Consider the following 24,734-nt stretch of genomic DNA (forward strand, 5'->3'; position numbering starts at 1 on the left):
ATCTGAATTTTTTTAAATTACTCCCATTATACTGTGCTAATTGCTTCATCAGAGGTAGGGATGGTGACACAACAATGAAAGTGCATCAGGGTTTGTAAGGAGATATCATTTTTTTGCTAGACAGATACCACTGAAATACATGGACAGCTCTTGTGCACAAGGATCCTTTTTCTTTAATTTTGTTCACCCTAAAATCAGCTTTCTGTGAACCACTCCAGGAATGTAATCTTTATGTTTTCCCCTGTAAAGTGGATGGCTGATTACCACCCAGGTCATGGTTAGCTCCCAGACTGGGGAACTGACTTGACTGAATAACAACCACCCTGGGACTTCTGCTCCCAGGATTCTATTCAGTCAGGTCACTTCCCACAGCACTTCACTACCACTCACACACCACTTCTACTTGTACAGACAGTCATAAGTCAAAGTGGCCAGGACTGAGTCTTGAAGTAAAAGATTTATTTGTCATTATTCACCAAAATTCTGTTTACAAGCATTCAACATGTGGCTAGCCCATCTTCTCACATGTTGACATTGAAGGAAAATCTGCCTTTTCCCCATGCAATTCCTGCTGACTGCTGACAGCAAGGAGGCCTGGATCCTTTGCTGTGCTGATTCAACTCTCTAACCCGGCAGAAAGCTATTCACCTTTTGGAGGGAAGATTTCCACAGTTTATTTTTGACACCCTGTGACAGTGACCTCAATTACCTTACAAATAAGACCAGTGCATACCACAGCTATCAGGAGGTTAGTAGACCAACCACTCCCCTTGGGAGGGGTTTATTTTATGATGGTTTATTGGGGACAATAGACCATCATACTGACTTGGTCACTCCTTATCTAACTCTCTTCAGGAGCTTTGTAAAACACTGACAAAACACAGTTTTAGGGAGTCTTATAAGTGATAAAATTTTGGCTTCAAGAAAGCAGCAGCAGCGTGACAAACAAAGAACAAGTCTGCCACCAAACACAGATGTCCCATCTGATGTGTCTTATGCACAGGGTGATACTAATTTAAGGCTGTATTTCACTGACAAATCCAGATATGTCAGTGCTTTTGAGCAAGGAAGACTTTTTTTTTTCCCATGGAGGTAATTAGCTTAGGATTACTACTGGAGAGAAGGCACAGGGAGTGCCTTTACCTCACACAGGTGAAATAAGTTACTGATGAAGAGTAGAACTGGAGTGAAGTCAAAAGGTCAGACTGAACCATCTCTGCCTGGTCACAATGACCATGGTACAACCTCATTATGTAAAATACATCTCTATTTTTTTATTTTTTATCTGTTCTTACTCTAAGGAAATTACAGAGAAACCCATATGGTTTTGTGCAATGACAGCCTGCAGCAGCCACAGTTTGAAACTGAAACTTGAGACTCAAAGCACTGCAGAATGCAGAGGCAGGATCATCCAACCAGTGTCGTGGGGATGAGATAGAGATACCACAGACCTCTTCAGCTCCTGCACATAAAATCAGAAGAACAGTAACAGAGGCTTTTTTCCTAAGGTCATGGGGAATTTTGGGGTTGATCTCTGAAAATTTGGAGCCAGAAGAAAAAAAAGTCATCATTAAAGGAGACAGGATGATATAGCCACATCTGTTTGGAGAGGCTTGATCAGGAGCAGTAAGGTGCCTGCACTTGTATGGCATGACCAGCAAAATGTCCAGCTTGTATGGCATGTCCAGGTATCCTTGCAAAAAAACCAACCTAGAACTATTTTTTTTTAATACCATAGCAATACTGGATAACAGATTCTTAGTGAACAGAAACAGCATTTGTTTGGAACACAGAGGAAATTCTGCTTCTCCAATTAAGTCAGTGCTTTAGAATCCTCAAAACACTAAAAGAAGAGCTTTTATCTCTTTGCTGGTATGAGTAAGAGCATCTATCAGCTGGTTGCTCTAAGAATCAGCAGCAAAATGTCAAATTAATCCTTCCCCAAAAGGCTGAGAAGACGGCATAAAAAGAATGTGATGGTGCTAAAATAATGTATTACTTTAACAGTTTAAATTTACTGATGCAATTCCTAATCTCCTGATTTAAATCAATACAAAAATAGATCTGGATGCTTACAGTTTTAACCTAGTTTAGCTCCTGAGTTATTTAAAGCTACACTTTTGAAATCTGTGATGAGCATCTACATGCAGACTTATACTAGTTTTACAACATTTATTTTAAATTTATATCCATAGCCAAGCTAGTGCTTAATTTTCATAGCCAAAATTTTCATACTATATGCATTTACTGTTCCCCAGAAAGGAGTTATTTTTCATGTAACTCTTTTTTAAATGAGGGTATATTTACTCATTAGCAAGTCTTTTAGCCTTCTTGATTGCACATATATCTTTGGGAATGTGAAAGCAGGCACATTTTGCTTTTGGAGAGACAGAGGAAAGAGAGCCACTTCCCTGCACACCCAGCCATGCACCCGGGTCTCGCAGTTCGGTGGAGACATCTCTGTCCCCAACAGCACCTGCCCCCTGCATACACTCTAAATTCTTGGACAAGCAAGATTTTCAGGTCACCATAGCTTCTACTTCCAGGATGGGTTTGCTCTGCTTGTTGTCTACTGCTCATGTGTGCAAGGGTCTCACAGGTGGCACGGGGTGTTGGGGTGTTGGGGTTACACCCCGAACAGAGTTCGTGCCGCACGGTTTCCGGGCTGCGATGCGCGGCTGGTGCGGAAACTCTGAGTCACTCTGTGCTGCTAAACCCATGGCGAACAGGAGGCCCCGTCCTCCAGGGCAGCAAGACGTAGGCTTGCAGTAGCCACGGGAACAACCCTTGTTGGGGACTTGCCGAGGCTTGGGGCTGGGCAGGGGGGCTGGGTAGGAGGATGCCCTTTGAGGAGGTAGATAGGTGTTGGGGAATGGGATGCCCTTTGAGTGGGAGGATGCCCTTTGGGAAGGTCGATGGGTTTTTGGGAAGGGGATGGCCTTTGAGTGGGAGAATGTCCTTTGTGCAGGTGTACGCGCTCTGCAGAAGAGGACGACCTTCGGGAAGGACACCCTGTGGGGAGGAGGCCCGGCCGGGGCGGGCCCGGGCCCGGGGGCGGGGAGGCGGTGGCGGCCGGGTGCATTTGAGCGGCGCGGCGGCGGCGGGCGCGGCGCTATGGCGGGCTGGGCGCTGCGGGGCTTGGCGCTGGCTCTGCTGGCGGCGCTGCCCGCGGCCGTGCTGGGCGACACGCCGGCAAACTGCTCCTTCACCGACCTGCTGGGCGCCTGGGAGCTCCGCGTCTGGCGGGCCGGCGGCCGCCACGGCAACTGCTCGCAGGCGGGTGAGAGCGCGGCGGGCCCGGGCAGCTCCCGCCCCGCGGGGCCGAGGGCGGCCGGGAGGTGCTCCGGGAGCGGGCGGGGAGCGGCCGCTCCGTGCCCGGAGCCCCCGGAGCCGGCATGGGCGAGGGGAGGCGGCTTCCTGCGCTGCTGCAGTGCCGCTTTACTGGTTCTGTTTCTCTTCTATTTGTTCCGATGAGGGCTTGGCTAGGCCTCTCCACGGGCCCCATGGCTCATGCCGGCTCGCTGCCCCTCTCTCACGGGTGCCTTCCTGCGAGGTTCTGCCTGCCCGGGCCCTGGCTGCTCCCAGCAGGAGAGGGTGGCAGCGCTGGTGACACCTGGGCACCCCCTGAGGGGCTGTCAGGGAAGCCTGACAGCATCCAAAAAGATGGAAATATCACTTCCTTCGAGAGGATAATAGTAGTGGGGAGTTACTATTTAATGATCATATGTCAGTGTAATTTTAAAAATAGTCGATGCTTTGCATTTTTCTGTGTCATCTGCTTTTTGATCAGAGGAGACAAGTGGCAGTACGAGCACTGGAGGTGAGGTGCGTGGTAGGGTTGGAGCACTGGTGTGAAGGAGCGTAGGATGGGTGATTCCTCATCCCAGATGTTGTAGGGGAAGTTTCAGTGCAGACTCAGTGCCTAAATGACACAGCATCCAACACCTTTGTAGCCCTACAGCAAGTTGTGTTTCAATAAGCTGGTGTGTCCCAATCACAACTGTTTGGTGCTGCTGCTAATAAAATGTGCAGATACTGTGTAGCAGTGGAAAAAAATGAGCCTGTAGACTTACTGACGGGTAAGTGGAGGTCCTGAAGTGTCTTGATGCCCTTTTGCAGAAGACTGTATTCAACGAGTGTACTATAGCATCTTCAGGAATAAACGTTAGAACATCCTTTATGCATTTTTTGTGCTATTTTTCTCTTTCCATACAGTAATCATGCCCTAATGTTTCTTTCTTTCAGGGCCTGTGGAGAAAAAGGTGGTTGTCAATCTTCAGAAGCTAGATGTGGCTCAGGATAGTCTGGGCAACTATGGTTTCTTCACTTTGATTTACAATCAAGGCTTTGAAATTGTGATAAATGACTACAAATGGTTCGCGTTTTTTAAGGTGAGTCAACCTGGTGTGTTCTACACCACTGGCTGTTGCCAAAATGGCCTGTAGTTAGGCTTCTCTTCAGTCCCTGGGTGCCACAGTTGGGACACTTGATTATCTTTGGCTCTAAGGTTTGCCTGGATTGCCAGATAAAGGATTTCTTTTCATTTTTGAACATAAGGAAACAGCGATCAGCAGTTGAGTAGGGAGCAGAGAGAGGGAAGAGGTATTCCACACTGGTCATTATCTGAAAAAAAATACAGATGCTGCTACTTTCCCTTCTGGGCATGCTTAAAGCAATTGAAGGCCTTCATGAAACTAACTTTCCTGATAGCCTGGATTTTTTTTTTTTTTAATTTTTATTTTTCTTTTTTTTTTTTCGCTCTATGGACCCAAGTCAAATAGCAAATATCATTGCTTTTATCTTTCCTTACAAATGCTGTCAAATTCACTTTAGAGCCATCTATCCTCTGGAGGATTTCTGGGATCTATAAATTTTATTTCAGAATACTACTCTAAGGAACCTTTCTACTGCCTGTAATTTTTCCTTTGGAGTAATACTGTTCTCTTCAGTCCCTGTTAATGCCTTCAGGTCAAGCTGAAAACAGTGATGGTAGGCAGGGATTAGACAGGAGAAAACACTCTTGTTAGGAGTGCTGCTGTCCTGATGAGTGGCATGATGAATCTGAAGGGTGGTTTGGAGTAATCTCGGCAGGTTGCCTTTACTACCTGGAAGACAGATGCTTTGTGCAGCAGGGCTTCTCAGCTGGTGAGTGCAGCCCTGGGCAGGAACAATGAATGTGGTTTTGGTTGCTTCAGGAGGCATGATCTTGTGAGTCAATAGTAAACATCCTGGCCTTGTCCAAGCATAAAATCTCTGATACTAAGGAGGGTGAAGAAATCACTTTTGCTCTTAATTGTGTTTCTGGGAGCCACTGTAGATGGTTTATTTTACAGCAACTATTTTAAAGTCACTGTTTTCAGGTGATAATAAAAGCAAGTGATCCACCCTTTCAGGAGAACTGGAATCCTTATTGAATGGAAATTATGCAGAAGGCTCCAGTTTAACTGCAACCTCCTTGCAGGTTCCATCTGTGCTGATTGGGGCTCATGTAAGGGAAAGGACTGTATAGACTTTTTAGCACAACTGCTGAGGAAGTTATTTACATGTTCATTGTTGTAACTTAACCCCAGTAAAGAGCAAAGCACCACTCAGTCATCAGTGTGTTGGGGGAGTGAATTGGAAGGATAGAAGTGCAAAAACTCCTAGGCTGAGATCAAGGTCCTTTAATAGGTAAAGCAAAAGCTGTGTGTGTATGCAAGCAAAGCAAAATGAGGAATTCATTCACTACTTGCCACCAGGATAGCTTGCCACCATAATGAGCAGGTGTTCAGCAATTTCCAGGAAAGCAGGGCTTCATTGTGCACACCTGTTACCTAAGAAGGCAGATGGCATGATTCTGAATGTTCCTCTTTTCTCCTTTCCCCAGCTTCTTCCCAGTTTCTATGCATTATACTTTTTGGCATGAAATATCTCTTTGGTCAGTTCGGTCAGCTTTCCCAGCTGTGTTTCCTCCCAGTTTCGTATGCACCCCCAGTCTATCTGCTGTCAGAGCTGTCTGAGGAGCAGATGAGTCCTTGGTGCTGTGTTAGCACTGCTCAGCTAAACTAAAACATCCCTGCATTAAAATCACTGTTTTCTTCAAAAATCTGATATGTGGCATTATATGAGCCACTGTAAATAAAATGAACTGTCAGGACCTAGCACGCTCTTATAACTGGAAATTTTTGAAATAAGAATTCAATCTTTTAAACAAGACACCTGATTGAAACATCTGTATAAGATAGTGAAATTATATTGCCGTGATGTGCATTCCTCATAGGTTTGGCAGGTGATAAAGCAAAGCCTGCAGAGACAGTGAAGGGTAATCTAACTGAGCAGAATTACTCTGAAACTTCTCAGGCAGGGACATGTCTGTGAGCTCACCTGCAGTGGGGGGACCTGCCTTAAAAGTTTTTGCTGCCTCCATGAGGACAGCAGAGCACTGTATACTGACTGTAGTGTTGTCCATGAACTTGGTTTTGAGGGGTCATCTCTCAAAACAGGGCAGGGAGAATTCAGCAGTCATTGTTGGACTCATCTGAGGAGAGTATACTTGAACTAGCAGACTTTGGGCTGATATTTTACACTGAAATACAGAGTTGCTTTACAAGCCATATGCTAGGCAGTAAAAGAGTTGCTGATTATCAGAAAAATTCCTGAGTATGAGAGTTTAATCATAGAAACAGTGTGGCCTGCTCTGGGATATAAATGGATCTGTTAGTTGCCAAGTTGAAGACAGCTGAGAATCATTGAATGCTGCTGCTCTCCATACCTTGTGAAATACATCCCCAGAAGATGAGCACTAAGTCAAGTGACTCATAGGCACTGATGTCATGTATTGCATTGATTTCATGTGTTGCATTGATTTGCAAAAGTACTCTTAAAACAACATACCAAACCTGTTCCTTGTTGCCTTTAGTTTAAACTGAAAGGAGCTTCTGGTGGTCATCTGATTCATCTTGCTGCTCAAAACAAAGTCAAATATACACCTGAGCAGTAGCATACACAATAGCTTGCATTTTGTGGTCATTAAATGTGTCTCAGCCCTTTGTAAGCTGATGGATTAATTCTTAGTTTTGAAGTTGGCTTTAGTATTAAGAAACAGCAAGCTTGTTTGGGTCATTGCTCAGTAATGGGGCAGCATCAACAAGACATATTTAAGTTAAAGACCTCTTTCCTTAAACACCATAGGGAGGATTAGAGCCCAGGTCAGTTACCCTCGCTAATAATTTTGCTGCTGTAAAAAGACCAACAGATTACCAAAATGCAAGTCTATTGCTGAGAATCATGAGGAAATACCACAGCACTTACTAAATGCATTTTTTGCTCCAGACAGCTACTTGCTGTTATTGGGCAACAACATGCAATGTCTCTATCTGCAAAACTCCCAATTTCACAACTGTTAGTGGGCACTTGGAGGGAGGAAATGGTTCCTTACAAACTGTTTGACCTTGTGACATATTTAACTGTGCATATCTGCTTACTTTTAATCCAGTAAATATTGCATTACATATGAAATAGAAATACAGCAAGTCTGAGATTGAGCAGAGGGAGGATTTACCAGGTACAATGAGCAGCAGTGTTTAAGCCAATACAGTACTTTGTGAGTTTCAGGCATAGAAGTGCCACTTCTGCTAATTGAACCTCCATTGTATTTTTTCCTAGTGTTCAAGAATTAAGCTGTTAATTACTGACAGGAATGCTGTGGGCTTGTCTAAGTGGTGACTTTATCAGAGCTGCTGCACTGTGTAGATATAGACACAGCCTGTTTGGCTGTGCATGTGTCAATGAGTTTTTAATAGCTTTTTGTTCCTGTGGCTTACTAAACAGACATCCACTGAAACAGGGTCTCATTGCCTTTACAAGATATTTGTTCTTTCACTTGAGGCCTGTGGGGAAAGGACTTTATACATCAGAGGTATGGATGGGGTGAGCTTATCATTCCTATTTTTTCCCTCAGTTTACTTCAGTGTCTGAAATAAAGATGCTTTAACAGTGTTTTTTTCTAACAGTTGTTGTATATACATTTAAAGTTTGCCAAATTGCAGCATCCTACTGCATTCTTGCATTCTGCTTCTAGCACAAACTAAGTTGTTTAATGTGTGCTTCTGAAACATCCCTGTACTGAACTTGGATATGAAGTTACTGTACTTGCTTTTGGCAGAAGTTTGATCATGTGCTTCTGCTGAATGATACAAGGATTTTTTAGGGTTATGCAATATATAAAGCTTTAGTGATTTTTATTTTTTTTTACCCCCAAGGGATGGCAAAAGAAATAGGAACAGTATAACATAAAAAGCTAGAGTGAAGCTGAAGGGAAAGTGGAGGCCAACTTGTTTCAATTACTTGATGTCTTTGAGGTATTTATTTATTGCTAAGGCTACCCCTTTGGACATGAGACAGTCTCATAAGTTTCTGACTGTTGGTCCCTTAAGCAAAGTGGTTCTCCTTCAGACTCCTGAGATGCTCTTAAGCAAATACCAGAAGTCTGACTTTCTTTTTCATATTGAAGCGTAACAACTGTTTCAGAAAAAAAAAAAAATAGATTTTAGAATATTTCACCACTGAAGTTACTGTTTTTTTCCAGACTTGGTGACATCTTTGTCATATCTTTTTCTCTCTTCCCCAGTGCTCCCAAATTTGGTTAATATCAAGGACTGCTTTTCTGAAACAAACAGAAACAAACTAGAACAGTGACAGCAGTTAAGTTTTCAGGATATGGAAAAAAACCCCAAACATTTTATTTTATGTTGCTGAAGTAGAAGTGCCAGAGTTGCTAATGCAACTCAATCATCCTGCAAGGTCAATTGAAAGTCAGCTTTTAACCTGTCTAATTTAGGCTTTCTCAACTGGCAGTGAGCAACTGCTGCTTTCCTAAAGTGTAAATTTGAAAGCACAAAAGTCAGAATTGCAGAATGTTTCCTAAAGTAAAGAAAATCTGCCTGGAGTTGATATTTGCTTGCATTTTATATTGTGTAGCAAGATGCAATAGTAACATTCTGGTAACATTGTCTACTGTATTTTTGTGTAGTAGGGCAGCTGCAAGTCTGCAGCTCTGTTCTCATTCAATGTGTGCTTTCCATAGTAGAATGCATAGGCACACTTGTAAACTTGAGAGATCCGTCTCTCCACCAGGTTTAATGTGTAGGGTAGTCCTGCCTCCTGGAACTCAAGTTGGCTGATTGCCTAGGCATTGCTTAAATTGAGAACAATAGATTTCAAAGAGGATGGGATGGCTGCCTCTCTATGTGGCACTGCTGAATTCTCATTAAAATGCTGTGACTAATAAGGTCTTCATCCTTTCTTGCTTTCCTCTTAGGGAGATTAAAGATTTTAAAAATGCTTTAAACAATTATGATTTTTACTAGGACTAGAATTGAACATACAATTAGATTGTCATGATGACTGACACAGGAAAGGGATTATTAAAAGGATACTTCACTGGAAAGCTTACCTAGGTTCAGTTACCTAACAGCAAGCTTTGAAGTTTAGCTACATGAAGGTTAACATTGGCGTGGCTTGGCTAAATTTTGGCATTAGGCAAAACCACATGACTTGTCAGAATTGAGAAAAATATGCATTTGAAATATAATTCAGTTTTTCAAAGCTCAGAATTGGAACTATGAATATAGTTTGGGTGCCTTTCTAAAGGAGTTCTCCTAGATTGGTCAGGTCACTGGATGGAGTTAATGCTGCAGAGTTCACCGGCTGATGAAATTATCATGTGACAGCTGCAGTCATCTTAACTCAAAACTGAAAACCATCTTTAAAGTCTGCTGAGGAATGTGTGAGAGCAGTTGTCCAGCAGTTGCTGGTGATCCCAGCTGTATGGCTGTTGTCCTCCATGAAGCATGTTGTTCTGGGGTGGGCTCTGTGGATATTTTGGGTGCTGTGCTGGCAGCTTCTGCTGAGTCTGACATTGTAGTTGATATCCAGCTGAGTCAGGTGTTGCTTGTGCAATGGTGCCATATCCCTGTCATATGACTTGCTGTTAGCTGGGCCGGTGTACTCATAGTCAGTCCTCTAAAGCTGGTACAGTCAAATTTTCTAGATTGCATCTGTCAGTCCTCCACAAGCAGAAATAAGAAATGCTGCATTTCTTAGCACGGTTGTTTTAGCAATGATTTTATAGTGTACCTTCTGGTAATCAGTGGCCATCATTGTTATGGCACTGATGAGGTTTTTTTAAAGGCTTGTCTGCCCCTTGTCTACATCAGCGGTTCTTGATTAAAAGTCAGGGGCAGGGGGGAAGCAATTATGACCTTATGTAGGTATATTTTCATTTCCTAGATACATTGTTATTTGGAGTTGAAATTCCCTCAATCCAAATGTCATTCATGTGTTATGGTCTCAAAGTATCCATGTCCACTTTTCAAAGTCAGTTCAGTAGTAGCTTAGTCTGGCACTCTACAAAAATGTAGCTACAGAGGACTAGAATTGCTTAATTTTAGGCTTCTACACAGACTGTCTGAAATTGGTTTTTATGTCTTGTTTATATTGAAGCATTGCTACTGGCTGTCTTTTCACCTCCTTTCTAAATTTTGTTGATACATGTGAACTGAAAGAAGAGTGCAAGAAATTCACTACACTCACTTTTCTGAAAGATAAGTTGCACAAATGGTGTGAATGCTATTTTGGTTATCTCTCTGTGTCTTTAAAAAAGCAATGAATTTTGTCTCTGGAAAGGGAGAGGGATTTCTAGGAGAAAAACACTTTTTTTGTTGTTGTTTTTGTTGTTTTAATTTGCTAGTTAGCAGATAACTCATTGCCTTTTTTTTCCATGGAGATAAGCCCCACATCTGTGTTACTTTTAAGTAATTCAGAATAACATTTTGCAAGGCAGGATTGTGGCAGGAAGCAGGCCTGTTCCTCTGATAATCTTCAGGTTTTCAGATTGAAGGCCTATGTTTGTTGAGAATAGCTGTACTGTTTTAATCTGTGGCAGCTTTTAGATAGGAGAAACCAGGTATTAATCTCTATGGTAATGTAGAGCCAGAAAAGTAATCTTACAGTAACTTAGATGTAAAGTCACTACCGGGTGCTTTTGGAAGTGTCTGGATTTCTAGTTCTGCTGTTGTGAAGAGTGTGTGTCTCAAAAGTCATCTCTGGACCTTGCCCTTGGTGTTTGGCCAAGTGTGATTATTTCCCACATTTGCACAATCTTGCACAGTAAGATAGGAAGAAAAGAACAAGCTCTGCCTTCTAGTGCCCCCACCCTGCTCCAGCCAGCAAACACACTTGCTGGGTGTAGGTATGTTGCCTCTGCATCCTCCTGACTGGGGACAGAGCACATTCCCATTCCTCCAAAACAGTCCGAGGATTAACCTTCATTCTGCTGATCGATAAACTTAATTATTTTACTGTAAGTTCTCCTTCAGATTTCTCAAAAAACCTCAACATAGACACAAACCTCCCAGTCTCTTTAATTAATCTTTTCCATCTTGGGGCATTTCCATCACTGTAAGCCACCACCTTCTTCAGTAAAGAAGCTGAGCAAGCATTTTATTGAAACACAGTTACAGAATCCCTCATTGTACATGTGCAGCTCAAACAGGATGAGATTTAATGAAGTTTTCCTGGAAACCTGAATTATGTATAAGTGATTTTTTTTTTGTGAATAGAAAAGTTAAAGGCTTTGTTGCATGGGGTTTTCAGGTGCCTTTGTAGTGTAACACAAAACACTAACCTTAAGAGGTGAGTAATGAGCAAAGAGCCCCACACACCCCCACAGTGTGACATTCTGTTGTTGAGTTGTCAGAGAATTACTAATCCAGAAAATTTATGTACCTGGGCAAAGCTGGTAACTGTTGTATGAAGACACATTTTGCTAAGTATATTACATTGTTGCTCTTCAGTGAAGACTCGTGTGGTTGAATAAGGAAATATCAGGACTTGGGACTCAAGGCTTCAGTGGCAGTCTCTGCTGCAATCTTTAAATGAGCTGTTCTCAAGGGATCATCATTTCTCACTGTCTCATTTTGATAGTTCCTCTGAAATTGTTCTTGATGCTTTGCCATCACAGCTCAAACCTAAAAAACTGACTGGAAGTTTTGTCTTTGGTTTTGACTTGTGAAACAATAACAGTGCATAAATAGTACATAGATTTTAAAACAGCAAGAGTGCATGTCTTCCTGTGATGTTACTGGATGACAAGCTTGCCATTCTTCCTCTGAGTCTTAGTTTCTCAAACTTCTGTGGCAATCCAGAGGTAGCTTGACTGGTCACATATTTGGCATAAGACATCTCAAGGCCTTGAGGAGAAGGTTGAGTACTAAAAGGTCTTTTAAATCTTGCTGAGAAAGTAGCTGTTGGACCAAAATAATTAGCACAGGTTTGTTGATACTGATACGAATGCATACTCTTGTGCTAAAAGTGCAAGTCACAACCCAATTGTCTTTTGCAGCTATTTGGTAAATAGCAGTTTCTTTGATCTTTTTAACCTCTGGAGTGTGTTTGGCCACTTCCTGTGGAACACAGGCAGGAAGAAGCAGCTGTGAGTGGGTGGGGAACTACAGCTTGCTAACAAATGCATCTGCTCAACACAAGCATAACTTCTTCACATTACAGTACAAAAAGGAAGGCCTGAATGTAACCAGCTATTGCAATGAGACCCTGCCAGGATGGGTGCATGATGTACTTGGCCACAACTGGGCTTGTTTCATAGGACACAAGATTTCTTCATCTCCATCTGATGTTCACATCAACGAGCTACCTCTCCAGAAGCCTGGGGGAAGGTAAGCAACAGATAAGTTACCTTTTACTGGAATAAAATGTTTCATAACAGTGCGCGAGGTTTAGCTAAAATTGTAAGAAACAATTCCAGTAATGAGGACAAAGTTAATGCCAGTGATAATGTTGGAAATAAACCTGAATGCAGAAAAACAGAAGAGGACTTGCCTGCTGCATCAGTCTCTTCAGTCTGTGATGAAGCCCTGTTATAAATCTGGCATGTCTAAGATGGTTACATTTAGTCTGTCTCAAGTTTCAGAAATCTAACCTTGATCCAGTAATTCCATGTTTGTTAATCAGTACCTACTGGAAGACACTTCCAGATTTACATACTGAGTTTAGAGAACACCTTTAGTTTCAATCTCAGTCCTTTTCTTACTGTTTTACTTGGTTGGTTCCTTTGTTTGCAGACTCTCCCACAGGCGTTATGTGCACAACTTCGACTTTGTAAATGCTATCAATGCTCACCAGAAATCATGGAGAGCGACAAGATACGAGGAGTATGAGAATTTTGCCCTGGAAGAACTAACTAAAAGAGCTGGGGGTCTCTATTCCAGAGCTTCAAGGTAATAAGACACTGTTCTGCAACAAACCCCACTGCTGCCAAGAGTCTGCTTGTATTTGTCATGGCTCTTAGCTGTGCTTAGTTCAGATGTTTAATCAAGTTTCAAGGCCTTCCAGTTCATGTTCATGGTATGCAAACATATTTTTCATTTGAATGATTATTTTGAGCCTCTGCTGTCTCAAGCAGTTGGGACAATTAGAGTCACCTACCCTTTAGTCTTGCTCAGTAACTCACTGCTGAACTCATATATGCAGGGAAGCAGTTATCATCTCAGTTGCAGTCTCAGATATCATTTCACTGTCCTGTCTGCTCATCAGCTGCTTGCCACAGTCAGGATTTTTTGCTTGTGCTTCATCTTGGTTCCGCTAGTTCATAATTGCAGTTGAAAAGCTGTGAACTGCTCTCTGCTCCTAAATATGAATATCAAAGATTTCTGAGGGAATTCCCTGGTTACTTTAATAATTTGCCACACCTGCAACAAGAGTCCTCTAGCAGGAGTAGAGTGTCTCAGTGAAGAAGCATGAAAGTAACTCTGAGAATGTCTTCAGGGTCTTGCAGATCACTTAGCTGAGAGTGGTAATGGGGATGGGTACATCATGCACTACAAAATTTGAGAACTAGAGTTTAAAGATTCCCTTCTTTATAGCTGTCTTAGCATCTTCATAGTTTTCCTTTTTCAGCTCTTGGTATTTCTGTGAGTAGGAATGGTACTTTTCCAAACTGTGGCAATTGTATGTTTGAGGAAGAATGTCCTACTGTAGAATAAAAATGCTGATTTGCATGGGAATATCATGCAGATGTATAGATAAAGTCACCTTGCAGATGATCTTAAATACAGTAACCTCTTTGGAAACTCTCTTCCACCCGTGCAGTACCATGACAGTATTTTGTTGACCCTCTTGGGCATTCAAAACAGACCGCAGAGTCTGGTGTTTGTGAATGGCACTGAGGACAAGTATCAGGTTATGTGAAAGTTGAATGCAGGAAGCTCTTGTTTTGCTGATAGGAGCATCACTTGATTGCAGGTGGTAGATGAAGACAGGTAATATTCAATACTTCTTCAAAAGTCACAGTAAAAACTTTCCTCAGAGAAGTCTCCAGGGCAGGTGGGTTTGTGAATTGTCAGTGTAAGCCATGCCTGTGCCTGAAGTGAAACTGTAGTTGCTGTCAGTGCATGCTGCCAAGGTAAAATGGTTTCTGCAGTCAGATATTCTACGTACTTTGTAATTGCAGCAAAATAACTGTTGTAGAACTGTGTTGCTATAATCTCTGAGAGTTACCTCAGCATGTCAGATCGGTGCAAAAGTACTTGACCTCAGCAGCTCATGGATGTTAAGGAAAATCATCCATTGGACCACCCAGGAGCCATTCTGGCCGTCACACTCACACCACCTGAGCTGGGACTGAGACCCATTTGCAGCCACACCCCACACTCACACCAGCATTCCTTACCTGCTTGATGCCAGGGTTCCAGTAGCAGAGTCTCAGATGTCCAGATCTTTAAAATAATTTGATATTGGTGCAGTAACTAAATAGTAAAACAGCAGTTTGTACCGGGTCCCTCTGAGGAGCAACCCCAAGCAAAGGAGCCCCTGGGCTTTTATACCCCCAGCCTGAAGTGTGAAAAGTCTGGGGTCCTTTCTGAGTGTCCTGTTACCTGGCTGGGCCACAGGTCCCTGCTCCCTTTGTTATACAAAAGGATTTTGCCACCCAGAGCTCTTTGAAGCTCACGCTGTGTCCGGTTTTCGGCTGTTTGGAGGGCCTGGAAAGGCCCGGAGTGGCCTTGGGGCAGCCCGCGTATCAAAGGACGAGAAGAGGCTTCAGTTCTTCTTTCGGTCTCTATGTTTATTAATTGTTTATCTAAAAGATTTTCTTTCGGCCCGACAGAGGTCTGCTCAGCAGCCAGCCATGAGCACACTGTGTAGCCCTCCGGGCAGTCACCTATCTTTATACCCAAAGTTACGTGTACAATATTTATCATTTTTCCCCAATACCTTTTATTCTTATTGTCCGGTGCACTTTTAGTAATGACCAATCCCAAAGTGCCACCATCACCACAGAAGATGGAGGAGGAGAAGAAGAAGAAGAAGAAGGACAGGACACGCCCCAATTCCTCCATCTTACTTCTCTAAACCCCCCTGTACAGAAATCCTAAACCCTGTGTCTCACCCTCTAATTAACTAATCCCTTCACCATTCACCCCGGTGAAATCCTCCTATCCTCATACAGGTGTCGTCTCCTGTGTAGGATCAAAGTCCAGCCACCAGACACTTCTGGCAACATTCCAGGACTCCCGAGCCCCCCAAGGGTGGTCTCGGTGGCTCGGCACCTCAGTCCTGAGGTGCTGAGATCCCACAACGCTGCAGCTTGCCAACTGAACTACCTGTGCTGAATGTATTCCTCAACAGTGTATAGTTAATAATATAGTTCCCTCAGGGAGCAGTTTGAGTAGGTCATGAATCCTGCTCAAGTTTATCTCTTCATACTGACACCCACTCAGTTTAGATGGAGACTATTATAAATTGCATAGTGTGAAGCAAGTCCAACTAGTAGAAGCCAAAGATGAAAACTGAATGTTACGTAATTGTTTCCTTGCCTACAGTGTGATATGTTTTTCAAAAATATGTTCTCCTCTTTAGACCAAAGCCTGCACCTCTAACACCTGAGCTACTCAAGAAAATTTCAAGCTTGCCAGAATCCTGGGACTGGAGAAATGTTAATGGTGTCAATTATGTCAGCCCTGTTCGGAATCAAGGTAAAAATTAATAAATAAAACCTCTGAATTCAACGTTCTAGGGTTCCTTTGATGTAGTTTGTAATTTGCTGCTAACCAGAAGGTTTTGCCTAGTGTCTTGCAGCTGACAGGTTGCACCTTTACTGTGAATAACCTGTGGAAACTGGGCGGAGTCCTGGTTAACAATGCTGCACTGAAATAGGTGGTGGCACTGGCTTGGCCAGACAGTGCTGACTTGCTGGAGAGAAAGCCTATTACCACAGTACCCTGCATAAACACAGCTGTCAGGTTTTGTCCAAACAATCTTAGCCAGGGTTTTCTGCACACTGACTGATGTACATTTAATTTTTTCCCTGATTTCATTTGATGGCAAATTATCGTGCAGCTTTAATAAATGAACCCAGGAAATTTGTTTATACTCCCTCCAAATCTTATCACCCTGATAAATTCGGGTGTTACTTAACTGGGTAGTTGCAAGAGGACATATTAGTCACTATGAAAATTGCAGACAATGATAAATATAAAATACTGATAAAAACTTAAAAGGATACCATGCTGATATGTGTTGATTCTGTAGGGAGTGTTTATAGCACTGTGCTGTGAGATGCCTAAATTATATGTTTATATAAGGAGGCCAGGAGTAAGCTCCAATAATGTGTCCCTTCCCTGTGCCACCATAAACTTGCATCTACTAGTTGCTATCTGGTGGCAGCTTTTGGAGGAAAGAGGCATAACATTAGCATGGTGGGAAAGGGATGACTTAAATCACCAATCCCTCATTTATGATTTAGTTATTCTGACAAATTCTGCCAGCTGTACTCCTCGTAGCAGAAGCACCATAGGAAGGCTTATGGAATTTCTAGCTATGTGGAAGCACTGGAAGAAGGCAACAGGAAATTATATCATCTTCTGTAGGTGTGATTCCTGTACTTTCTCTTGGTGTGAACTATGAATGTCCCAAGGGCTCTTTTATCTTCCAAACAATTGAACACTCACTTCCAGACTTACCTTTCTCTGTGGTGTTGCTTCAAAGTTTCTCTAAATGAGAACTAGTCTGCTGTTTCCAATAAAAGAGCTTCCTACACTTTTTATGTAATCTGAGGGTCCATGCTGAGTGTGTTAAATGTCTGTGGAACATGCATTCTGCTCCATCAAATTAGAATTTTAGCTTTAAGGCTTTAAAAAAAAAAAACAAACAAAACCTACAAAAGAGGTCGTTCTGTGGACTTTATAAATACCACTGTGGTAACGTGAAAAGAAATTTAGCAGCCAGTCCAGCAGAGTTCAGACTGAAATGGTTGAGTGAATTGTGTTTTTCATGTTTTTGCACACATAATGCAGCAGTGTTCTACAGTGTGGCCCATCTCAGATGCTGCGACTGTACAGTGTGTGGGAGGCATCTTTCACTGCTTCACTTTGCCCTGCTGGGAAAAGTGTGTTCCTGTTCAGGCTGATTTTGTCCCTTCTCTTCAGAGGTGCATCTAGCTGAGTGAAGGTGCAATTTCATGAAGTCTTGCTGTTGTAATAGCTCTGCTTTTATACACCTACACAGTTCAAGAGAAAGTATTTTGTTTTGTTCCTCAAGGCTCCCACATTTTCATAGCTCTGCAATATTTGACTTTCCCACCGTCAGGAAACAAAAGGAAATCAGGCACCTTGATGACAATCAGTAGATAAAATAGGACCTCATCCAAGTAATTGTTCTTCTGTGAGGTTTGTCATTCCATTTCCAAAGACTTTAATGAGTGAAAGGAAGGTCCTAGAGAGTGCAGAGGCCTAAAGCTAGAAGCAATACTAAATTGTGATGCAAAAGTAAGGAGACTTAACTGTCTGCCAGGAAACAGAAGGGAAATTAAGGTGCTTCTGAAAAGCCGTGTACAATTACATGCCCTTGGGAAGCAAGGGAAGGGGGGATGAATCCATTATATTAAACATGCTATTTATACCACTATTTTCTTAAAAGTCAGTTATTTTAGAGGTAGCTGTAGAGGTGGAATATTTTTTCAACTGGAAATTACGGGACTAAATCCATTGGTAGGTTGAAATAAGAACAATATTGTCAGCATTCACTTCAAATAGCTCATTGCCCCATGGCATATGTGCTCCATAAAGGGTAGATAGAGCCTTCTCAGCCTGCTAATGTGGTCCCTGAAGGTTCATTCTGAAGGAATAGGGTAATTGGATAGCTCTTAAGTGCTACAGCTGAAAAACACTGGAGCAGTACTTTGCCTCTTATTCTTGAAAATAAGCTCAGTGTTCCCCGAGAAGTTGTTAGAAGTGGGTTTTGAATTGCGTGCATGAAAGCTAAATGAAGATTTAAAGTTTTTGCTCTATTGATGTTCAAGTTCTAATCACTGTCTAGAAGGTTTTAACTCTTTTCAGTGGACTTTAGGAATAGATGTACCTGATGGAAGATGACTAGCCTTGTTTATGTTACTGACTGCTCCTTTTTCTCCTCTTCTCAGGCTCATGTGGCAGTTGTTACGCATTTTCCTCCATGGGCATGCTGGAGGCAAGGATACGTATCCTCACAAATAACACTCAGAAACCAGTCTTCAGCCCCCAGCAGGTTGTGTCTTGCAGCCAGTATTCTCAGGGTAAGGATGATGGTGTATATGGACACCTTTCAAGTAATGACACTGCTGGAGAAGGAGCAGGAAGTTTGAAAGCTTCCATCCCTTCCCCATCAAGTTACTTTTTTCATAAAACTTTTTCATACATCTCCCTGTGAGATGGGAAATATCTAAGGAGTAAGGTTCAAAATGGAGCTGTTTACAATGCTTACCTAGAAGGAATGGAACTAAATATTCTTCCAGTGGTATATTCAGAGGGAGGGGAAATGAGCAAAAGCAATGACTAATGCTTTCCAGAGGACTGTATCCTTGTTAGGACAGGTCCTTGTACTGCATATAACTAGCTGTTATTTCTGACAGGGATTGTCAGGATGAGAAAAGGTCCAAGTATTAGTGTTCCCAATATAGCTCCCAGAGATGTGAATTTTGCCTTGAGTGTTTCAGAAAGCTGACTGTAGCTAACTGGAGTACTAGGATGATCTGGGTCACTGACGTATGTTCAATACCGTATCTGAAAGAATTATGAAAGATTTAAGTGGGAGAGTCTTCCACCACAAATAAGAGAATTTTAAAGGGAAGAAGCACTTTTTTTGTTTATTTTGTTGTTTGTTTTTTTAATAAGGTTGTGATGGTGGCTTCCCATATCTCATTGGTGGAAAGTATGTCCAAGACTTTGGTGTGGTGGAAGAGGACTGCTTCCCTTACACAGGCCAAGACTCTCCATGCCTTTTCAAGCGCAGCTGTTACCACTACTACACATCTGAGTACCACTATGTTGGTGGTTTCTATGGAGGCTGCAATGAAGCCCTGATGAAACTTGAGCTTGTTATGCATGGCCCAATGGCTGTTGCCTTTGAGGTTTATAATGATTTCATGCTTTACAAAGAGGGGATCTACCATCACACCGGGCTGCGGGATGATTTAAATCCTTTTGAATTGACCAATCATGCTGTTTTACTGGTGGGCTATGGTAAAGACCCAAAAAGTGGTGAGAAATTCTGGATTGTGAAGAACAGCTGGGGCACCTCATGGGGAGAAGATGGCTACTTCAGAATCCGCCGTGGCACTGATGAATGTGCTATTGAAAGCATTGCAGTGGCTGCAACTCCTATTCCAAAGTTATAATGTAAATGTCTTCATCCAGTGCCTTGTCCTGAGCCATGAGAATGCACTGATGGTTAAAGATCCTGATTAAAATCTGTTCCCTGGCTTGAAAAGGTAGCTTTAAGGAATTTTTCAACAACAGAGCAGTTTCCATATATGAGAAGATGAAGACTATTAAATCGGCTCTATGCACTGGAGGCTTCCTCTCAAGTCTGACAGTAAATCACCCAGAAGGGCTGTTTTGGCAATGGTGGTGATTAGTTACTCATCATTGGATGTATCTTCAATTACCAGTTGCATTTTTTTCCATGTGCAATCTTGACCTTCAGATCTGAGGGAAGTGTCTGCTATGATAGTCTGTAACTGCTTTGAAGGGACACTGTAGTGCCTTATTTCTCAGAAATCAGGAAGTCAGTGCAATTTGGAACATAAATGTGTATTGGGTAGGAAATGAGCAATTATGCTGATGAGAATAAAATTCTAAAGCCCTAAGTGTCCTGTGAAAACTGCATGTCAAATCCTTATGACAATAAAAATCAATTCTATGTTTCAGGCTGTTACTAAATGTTCTAGTTCTGGATTTTATTGCTGTGCTTCACAATCAATCATTTCAGAGTTCAATAAAGAACACCCCACTCCTATAGGAATTTGTATTTGTGAAAGAAATTAGTTCTTTTGGTGACCTGTCTATGAGTTTTGAGCTTCCTGTCAAGAACTTTTCACTTCAGCAGAAGCTGGTGTGAAAGAAGGATGATAAGGCAGAAGAGCTAGTTAAATCTTCCATATGACGCTGAGATTATCACAGCAGCATCAAGCAAGTTGTCCAGAAGTGCAGTAGTCCTTGCTGTGGATGTAGAACAATTCATTGAGTAAATTTGCTAACTCCCCAGTAATCCTGTTTAAATCCTTTCTGTTAATCTGTTGCTCTATTTCTTTCAAATATACAAGGTAGAAACATAGGGTTGAGAGGAGGGATTGAAACACTTGGAATTAACCATTTCTCAGCAGCAACACAGTACTTTGTTAGAGCAAACTGGTCTTTGCTGTTCACCTGAGGAAACAAAAATGGCATAAAGGTGAGTGCCAGTTTCATACATGGAAAGCTAAGTTCTTTAGTAACCTTCTATTAAAATGTGACCAAAGTTACTTGGTATTTTTCTGTGTAAAATACAGTCTCATGGGTGGTTTTTCTAGGTGTAGGGAAATTCATAAAATGCAGAAAAATTGAACAGCTTTCTGTAACCAAACTATCCCATTTAACTTATAAGAGAAAACTCACTTTTTACTTCAGTAGCAGAATTTCATGATAAATCCTGGATTGTAGTTTGCTCCAGTTGAGGGGCAGGAAAAGGCTTCATGGTTTTTTCAATCCCCTCCCAAAAAATATTAAGCCTGGTCCATGGCAAGTTGAACATGAATCTGCAGTGCCCTTGGAGCCAGGAGGGGTTCTGGGGTGCATCAGGCACAGCATGGCCAGCTGGGCAGGAGAGGGGATTTTCCTGCTCTGCTCTGCACTGGGGTGCCCTCACCTCGAGTGCTGGGGCAGTTTTGAGTGCTAAAATAGAAAAAACACATTAGGCTATTAGAAAGTGTCTAAAGGAAGGCCACAAAGGTGGGCAGGGGCTTTGAGGAGAAGCCATATGAGGACTGGCTGGGGTCACTTGGTTTGTTCAGCCTGGAGGAGACTGAGGAGAGACCTCATTGCAGTCTGCAATATCCTTTTGAGGGGAAGGCGAGGAGCAGGCACTGATCTCTTCTCTCTGGTGACCAGGACCCAAGGGAATGGCCTGAAGCTGTGTCAGGGGAGGTTTACGTTGGATATCAGGAAAAGGTTCTTCACCCAGAGGGTGCTTGGGCACAAGAACAGGCTCCCCAGGACAGTGGTCGCAGCACCAGCCTGACAGAGTTCAAGAAGTGTTTGGACAGTGCTCTCAGGCACATGGTGTGACTCTTGGGGATGTCCTGTGCAGGGCCAGGAGCTGGACTCGATGGTCCTTGTGGGTCCCTTCCAGCTCAGCCTGTTCTGTGGTTCTGTGCAGATGTGTTTGGAAATTTAGAACTTGTGTTTTGCCAGAAGTGGAACAAGGACTTCTGTAATAGGTCACGCTGTGTGCTGGATTGTTTTAGCTTATGGAGTTGGGATGGGAGAGGAGCTAGTTCCTGGATTTTTTTATTAGCTGTAGTACATGAGATTAGCTTGAGAATAGGAATATGAAAGCTAGATATTTCTTTTTACTATCTTTCAGCCATTAGGAATTTGAGTCCTTATCACTAAGCTGTTGCTGACACTCATGGCACTACAAATACAAAAGCACTTGCTATTCACCATGCATTGTATCATGTTAACTACATGTGTTTTGAATAGCATTCTGTGTTACTTTCTTAGCAATTCCTTCATCTGTCTGCCACTGCTTGTGTGTGGCAGCTGCACCAGTGCTAATAGGAGGATGGGAGTGTTCTCAGAGTGGTCTGTCACTGTCACTGCCCCCAGTGACTGTCATCAGATGTTTGCCTCTGGCTGACTGCAGTGTGTGAATGTCCCTGTTTTCTGTATTCCAGAGTTGCACAGAAGAATGTCAGTCAACCTGACGGAGCTGGTATGTGGATGTAGATTGTTTATGTGGCTTCTTCCTACAAACAATGCTTTAGCTGAAATGGAAAACATGCTATCACTCAGGAGAATAATTGTGGGGTTGGCAGATAGGTCTTGTAGTAAGCATGTAAAGCTCTAATACATTTGACTTATCATGGAAGGTTAATGGATAATGTCATGACTGATAAATACTTTCAGGGGAAATAAAGCTTATTATCAGCCCAGCAAACAGAGATATTAAAAGTTTTGTGTTTTGAAAATTAATGCATACAGAGGACAAGAAAGATACATCTCTTTAAAAGTTGAAATCCTTAAAAATTATTAAGAGCTGTGGTGGAGTCTCTGTTGCTGGAGTGGAATGATTTTCCAGTTTGAAGACTGTCCATGACACCAGAATTGCTCAGACTCGTGCAATTGGTTTATGAAGGAGACTTGGCAGGGTCATCATGACTCCTTGCTTTGTGACCAGAGAACTTGAAAAACAAGGTGACATTTAACTTCCAAAGTTGTCAGTCTAACTTTGCAGTGTAAATGAACTTCATATAAAGCAATAGCAGGGATTTTTTTTCTAGATTTGTTCAAAGTGCTGAATTTAGGACTGAATAATTTTTAAGTTGTGAAGACAGGAAAACCAGTGCACCAGTCAAGTTTATTAAAATGGCAAGCTTGGGACAATATTAAAGCTTGATAGCTTTTTGCCTTTTTTTTAAATTATTTACACTTTATGCATTGTTTTCTTGTCCATTGCTGGAGGTTTAAAACTAGCTTTTAAAATAGAGTTAAGAACATTAGACTACTTTTGAAATGTCTGCTAAGATCAGACTTCCTATGGCCTCTAAAAATACTAAGATATATTTTTAAAGTACTTTGATCAAGATGTGATTAAACCAAGGCTGTAATTCTGGAGGTATTGTTAATGTGACATTTCCAGGGATGTCAAATGCAGAATTCTGAAAAGCATTTTTTCCTCAATTTTTGTATTTTAAAAGGGTCAAATGCTGAGGGAGGAGTGTTACTTGTTTTAGACAACAAGGAAGATGTACTAACACATTTTCTCAGTGGTTTCAATCTACAAAAGAGCATGTTTTACCATTTTTCATTCTTTGCTTTTAGGGAAGAAACCAAATATCATAGCATGTTTTTTTCCCCCATCAAATTATTAATTTCTTCAGAACAGCCATTCCTAGTATGTGTTAAAAATCCTGTTAAAATATCAAAGCCATGACTGATTTTACTCTCACCTGAATGAGTGGGACTTAGTTACCTCTGCTCTAGACAACCTGCAGGGATAGAGCTGCCTGATGCCACTGGAACTGTCTCACTTGGGGTTGGTGTGGTCTCCACAGTGTAATGAAGAGTGTGCTGTAATGCTAGCAGCCTCTCAGGGATGGGGTGCAGCAGTGGGTGAGGAGGGAAGTTTTGGGGGCGTTTGCCCAGATCTGCTAGTGACTGTGGGAACTCCAGGGCATTGCAGGAGCGGGGCAGGGACAGCTGGGGGGATTCAGGCTGTGCAGAGGGGGTCCATCCTCACTGGGTGTCTGGCAACACAGCCTTATTAATGCTTTTGTTTGCACCATGAGAGCAAAACAGCGCTTGAGTTGTAAAATAAAACGTGTTAGTGAGGTTCAAAAGCCTGTGGATGTGAACATTCTTGTACCCAGACCAATTAATAGCTAACGTTTTCCTTACTGCAGTCCATTCATTACACGTGTAGATATATCAAGTTACTTTAAAAGAAGTTGATTTTGATTTGGGCATTGAATTTGAAATTTTGAGGGTGAGCCTGAACATATTTAAAGAAAATACAAGTATTTTCCGTATCCTGAGCAATATGGGCAGCATGTCATTAACAAACAATAGTGAAAGCTTTGCAGTATAAGATAATGCAACATACTTGAATACCCTTTGGGAACAGTGAGTTTGAAGTGAAATGGCTGTTTCACTGAGAGCCAGAGTATCTTACGTGCTGAGGAGAAGGTATTGGAGACTACAACTCAAGCAGGCTGAAATTTCTGTGCTAGTTACTGTGGCTTCTGGATGGGCTTCTGGCTGAAGCAGCGTGAACATGTGTATCTGTAAAAAGGACAAAGCATTTAATGGCAGTAAAATGGTATTAGTAACCTGCAACTTTAGGAGGTGGTCAGGTGCAGGATATTAACAGAACATCAGTTTTTATCAGTTCCCTCTGAATGACAGGTGGTGCTGGAGGAGGAGAGGTTGAAGCCTTTCTGTATAGCCTGTGTGCGCATGTAGAATTTTCCTATGTCTGTAAAAGGAAAGGCACTGACACATTCTCCTGCCAATTACTCCTAATTGTTTCATTTGGATCAGCTGGATTGATCCAGCAGATGCTATTTAGCATGAGATGCACAAGCTAAATTAAACTCTCTCTCATTTCATCTCTCTTAACATTTCACTAGGCTGATAGTTTAGCTCACTGCTCTTCAAGCACATTTT

At 42.2% G+C, this 24,734-nt stretch overlaps 1 protein-coding gene across 1 annotated transcript; it reads left to right on the top strand.

The window, feature by feature from the left end:
• The first annotated feature begins 3,087 nt into the window (after positions 1-3,087).
• CTSC (cathepsin C) lies at positions 3,088-20,335 on the top strand. The gene is made up of 7 exons (XM_064719296.1): positions 3,088-3,280; positions 4,246-4,391; positions 12,547-12,713; positions 13,119-13,274; positions 15,913-16,028; positions 18,473-18,604; positions 19,203-20,335. Exons 1-7 carry the CDS (start codon positions 3,115-3,117, stop codon positions 19,703-19,705), a joined length of 1,386 nt encoding a protein of 461 aa, XP_064575366.1. The 5' UTR covers positions 3,088-3,114; the 3' UTR covers positions 19,706-20,335.
• Positions 20,336-24,734: the final 4,399 nt, after the last annotated feature.

Source organism: Zonotrichia leucophrys, chromosome 1, assembly GCF_028769735.1.
Source record: "Zonotrichia leucophrys gambelii isolate GWCS_2022_RI chromosome 1, RI_Zleu_2.0, whole genome shotgun sequence".
Classification (NCBI taxonomy): Eukaryota; Metazoa; Chordata; class Aves; order Passeriformes; family Passerellidae; genus Zonotrichia; species Zonotrichia leucophrys.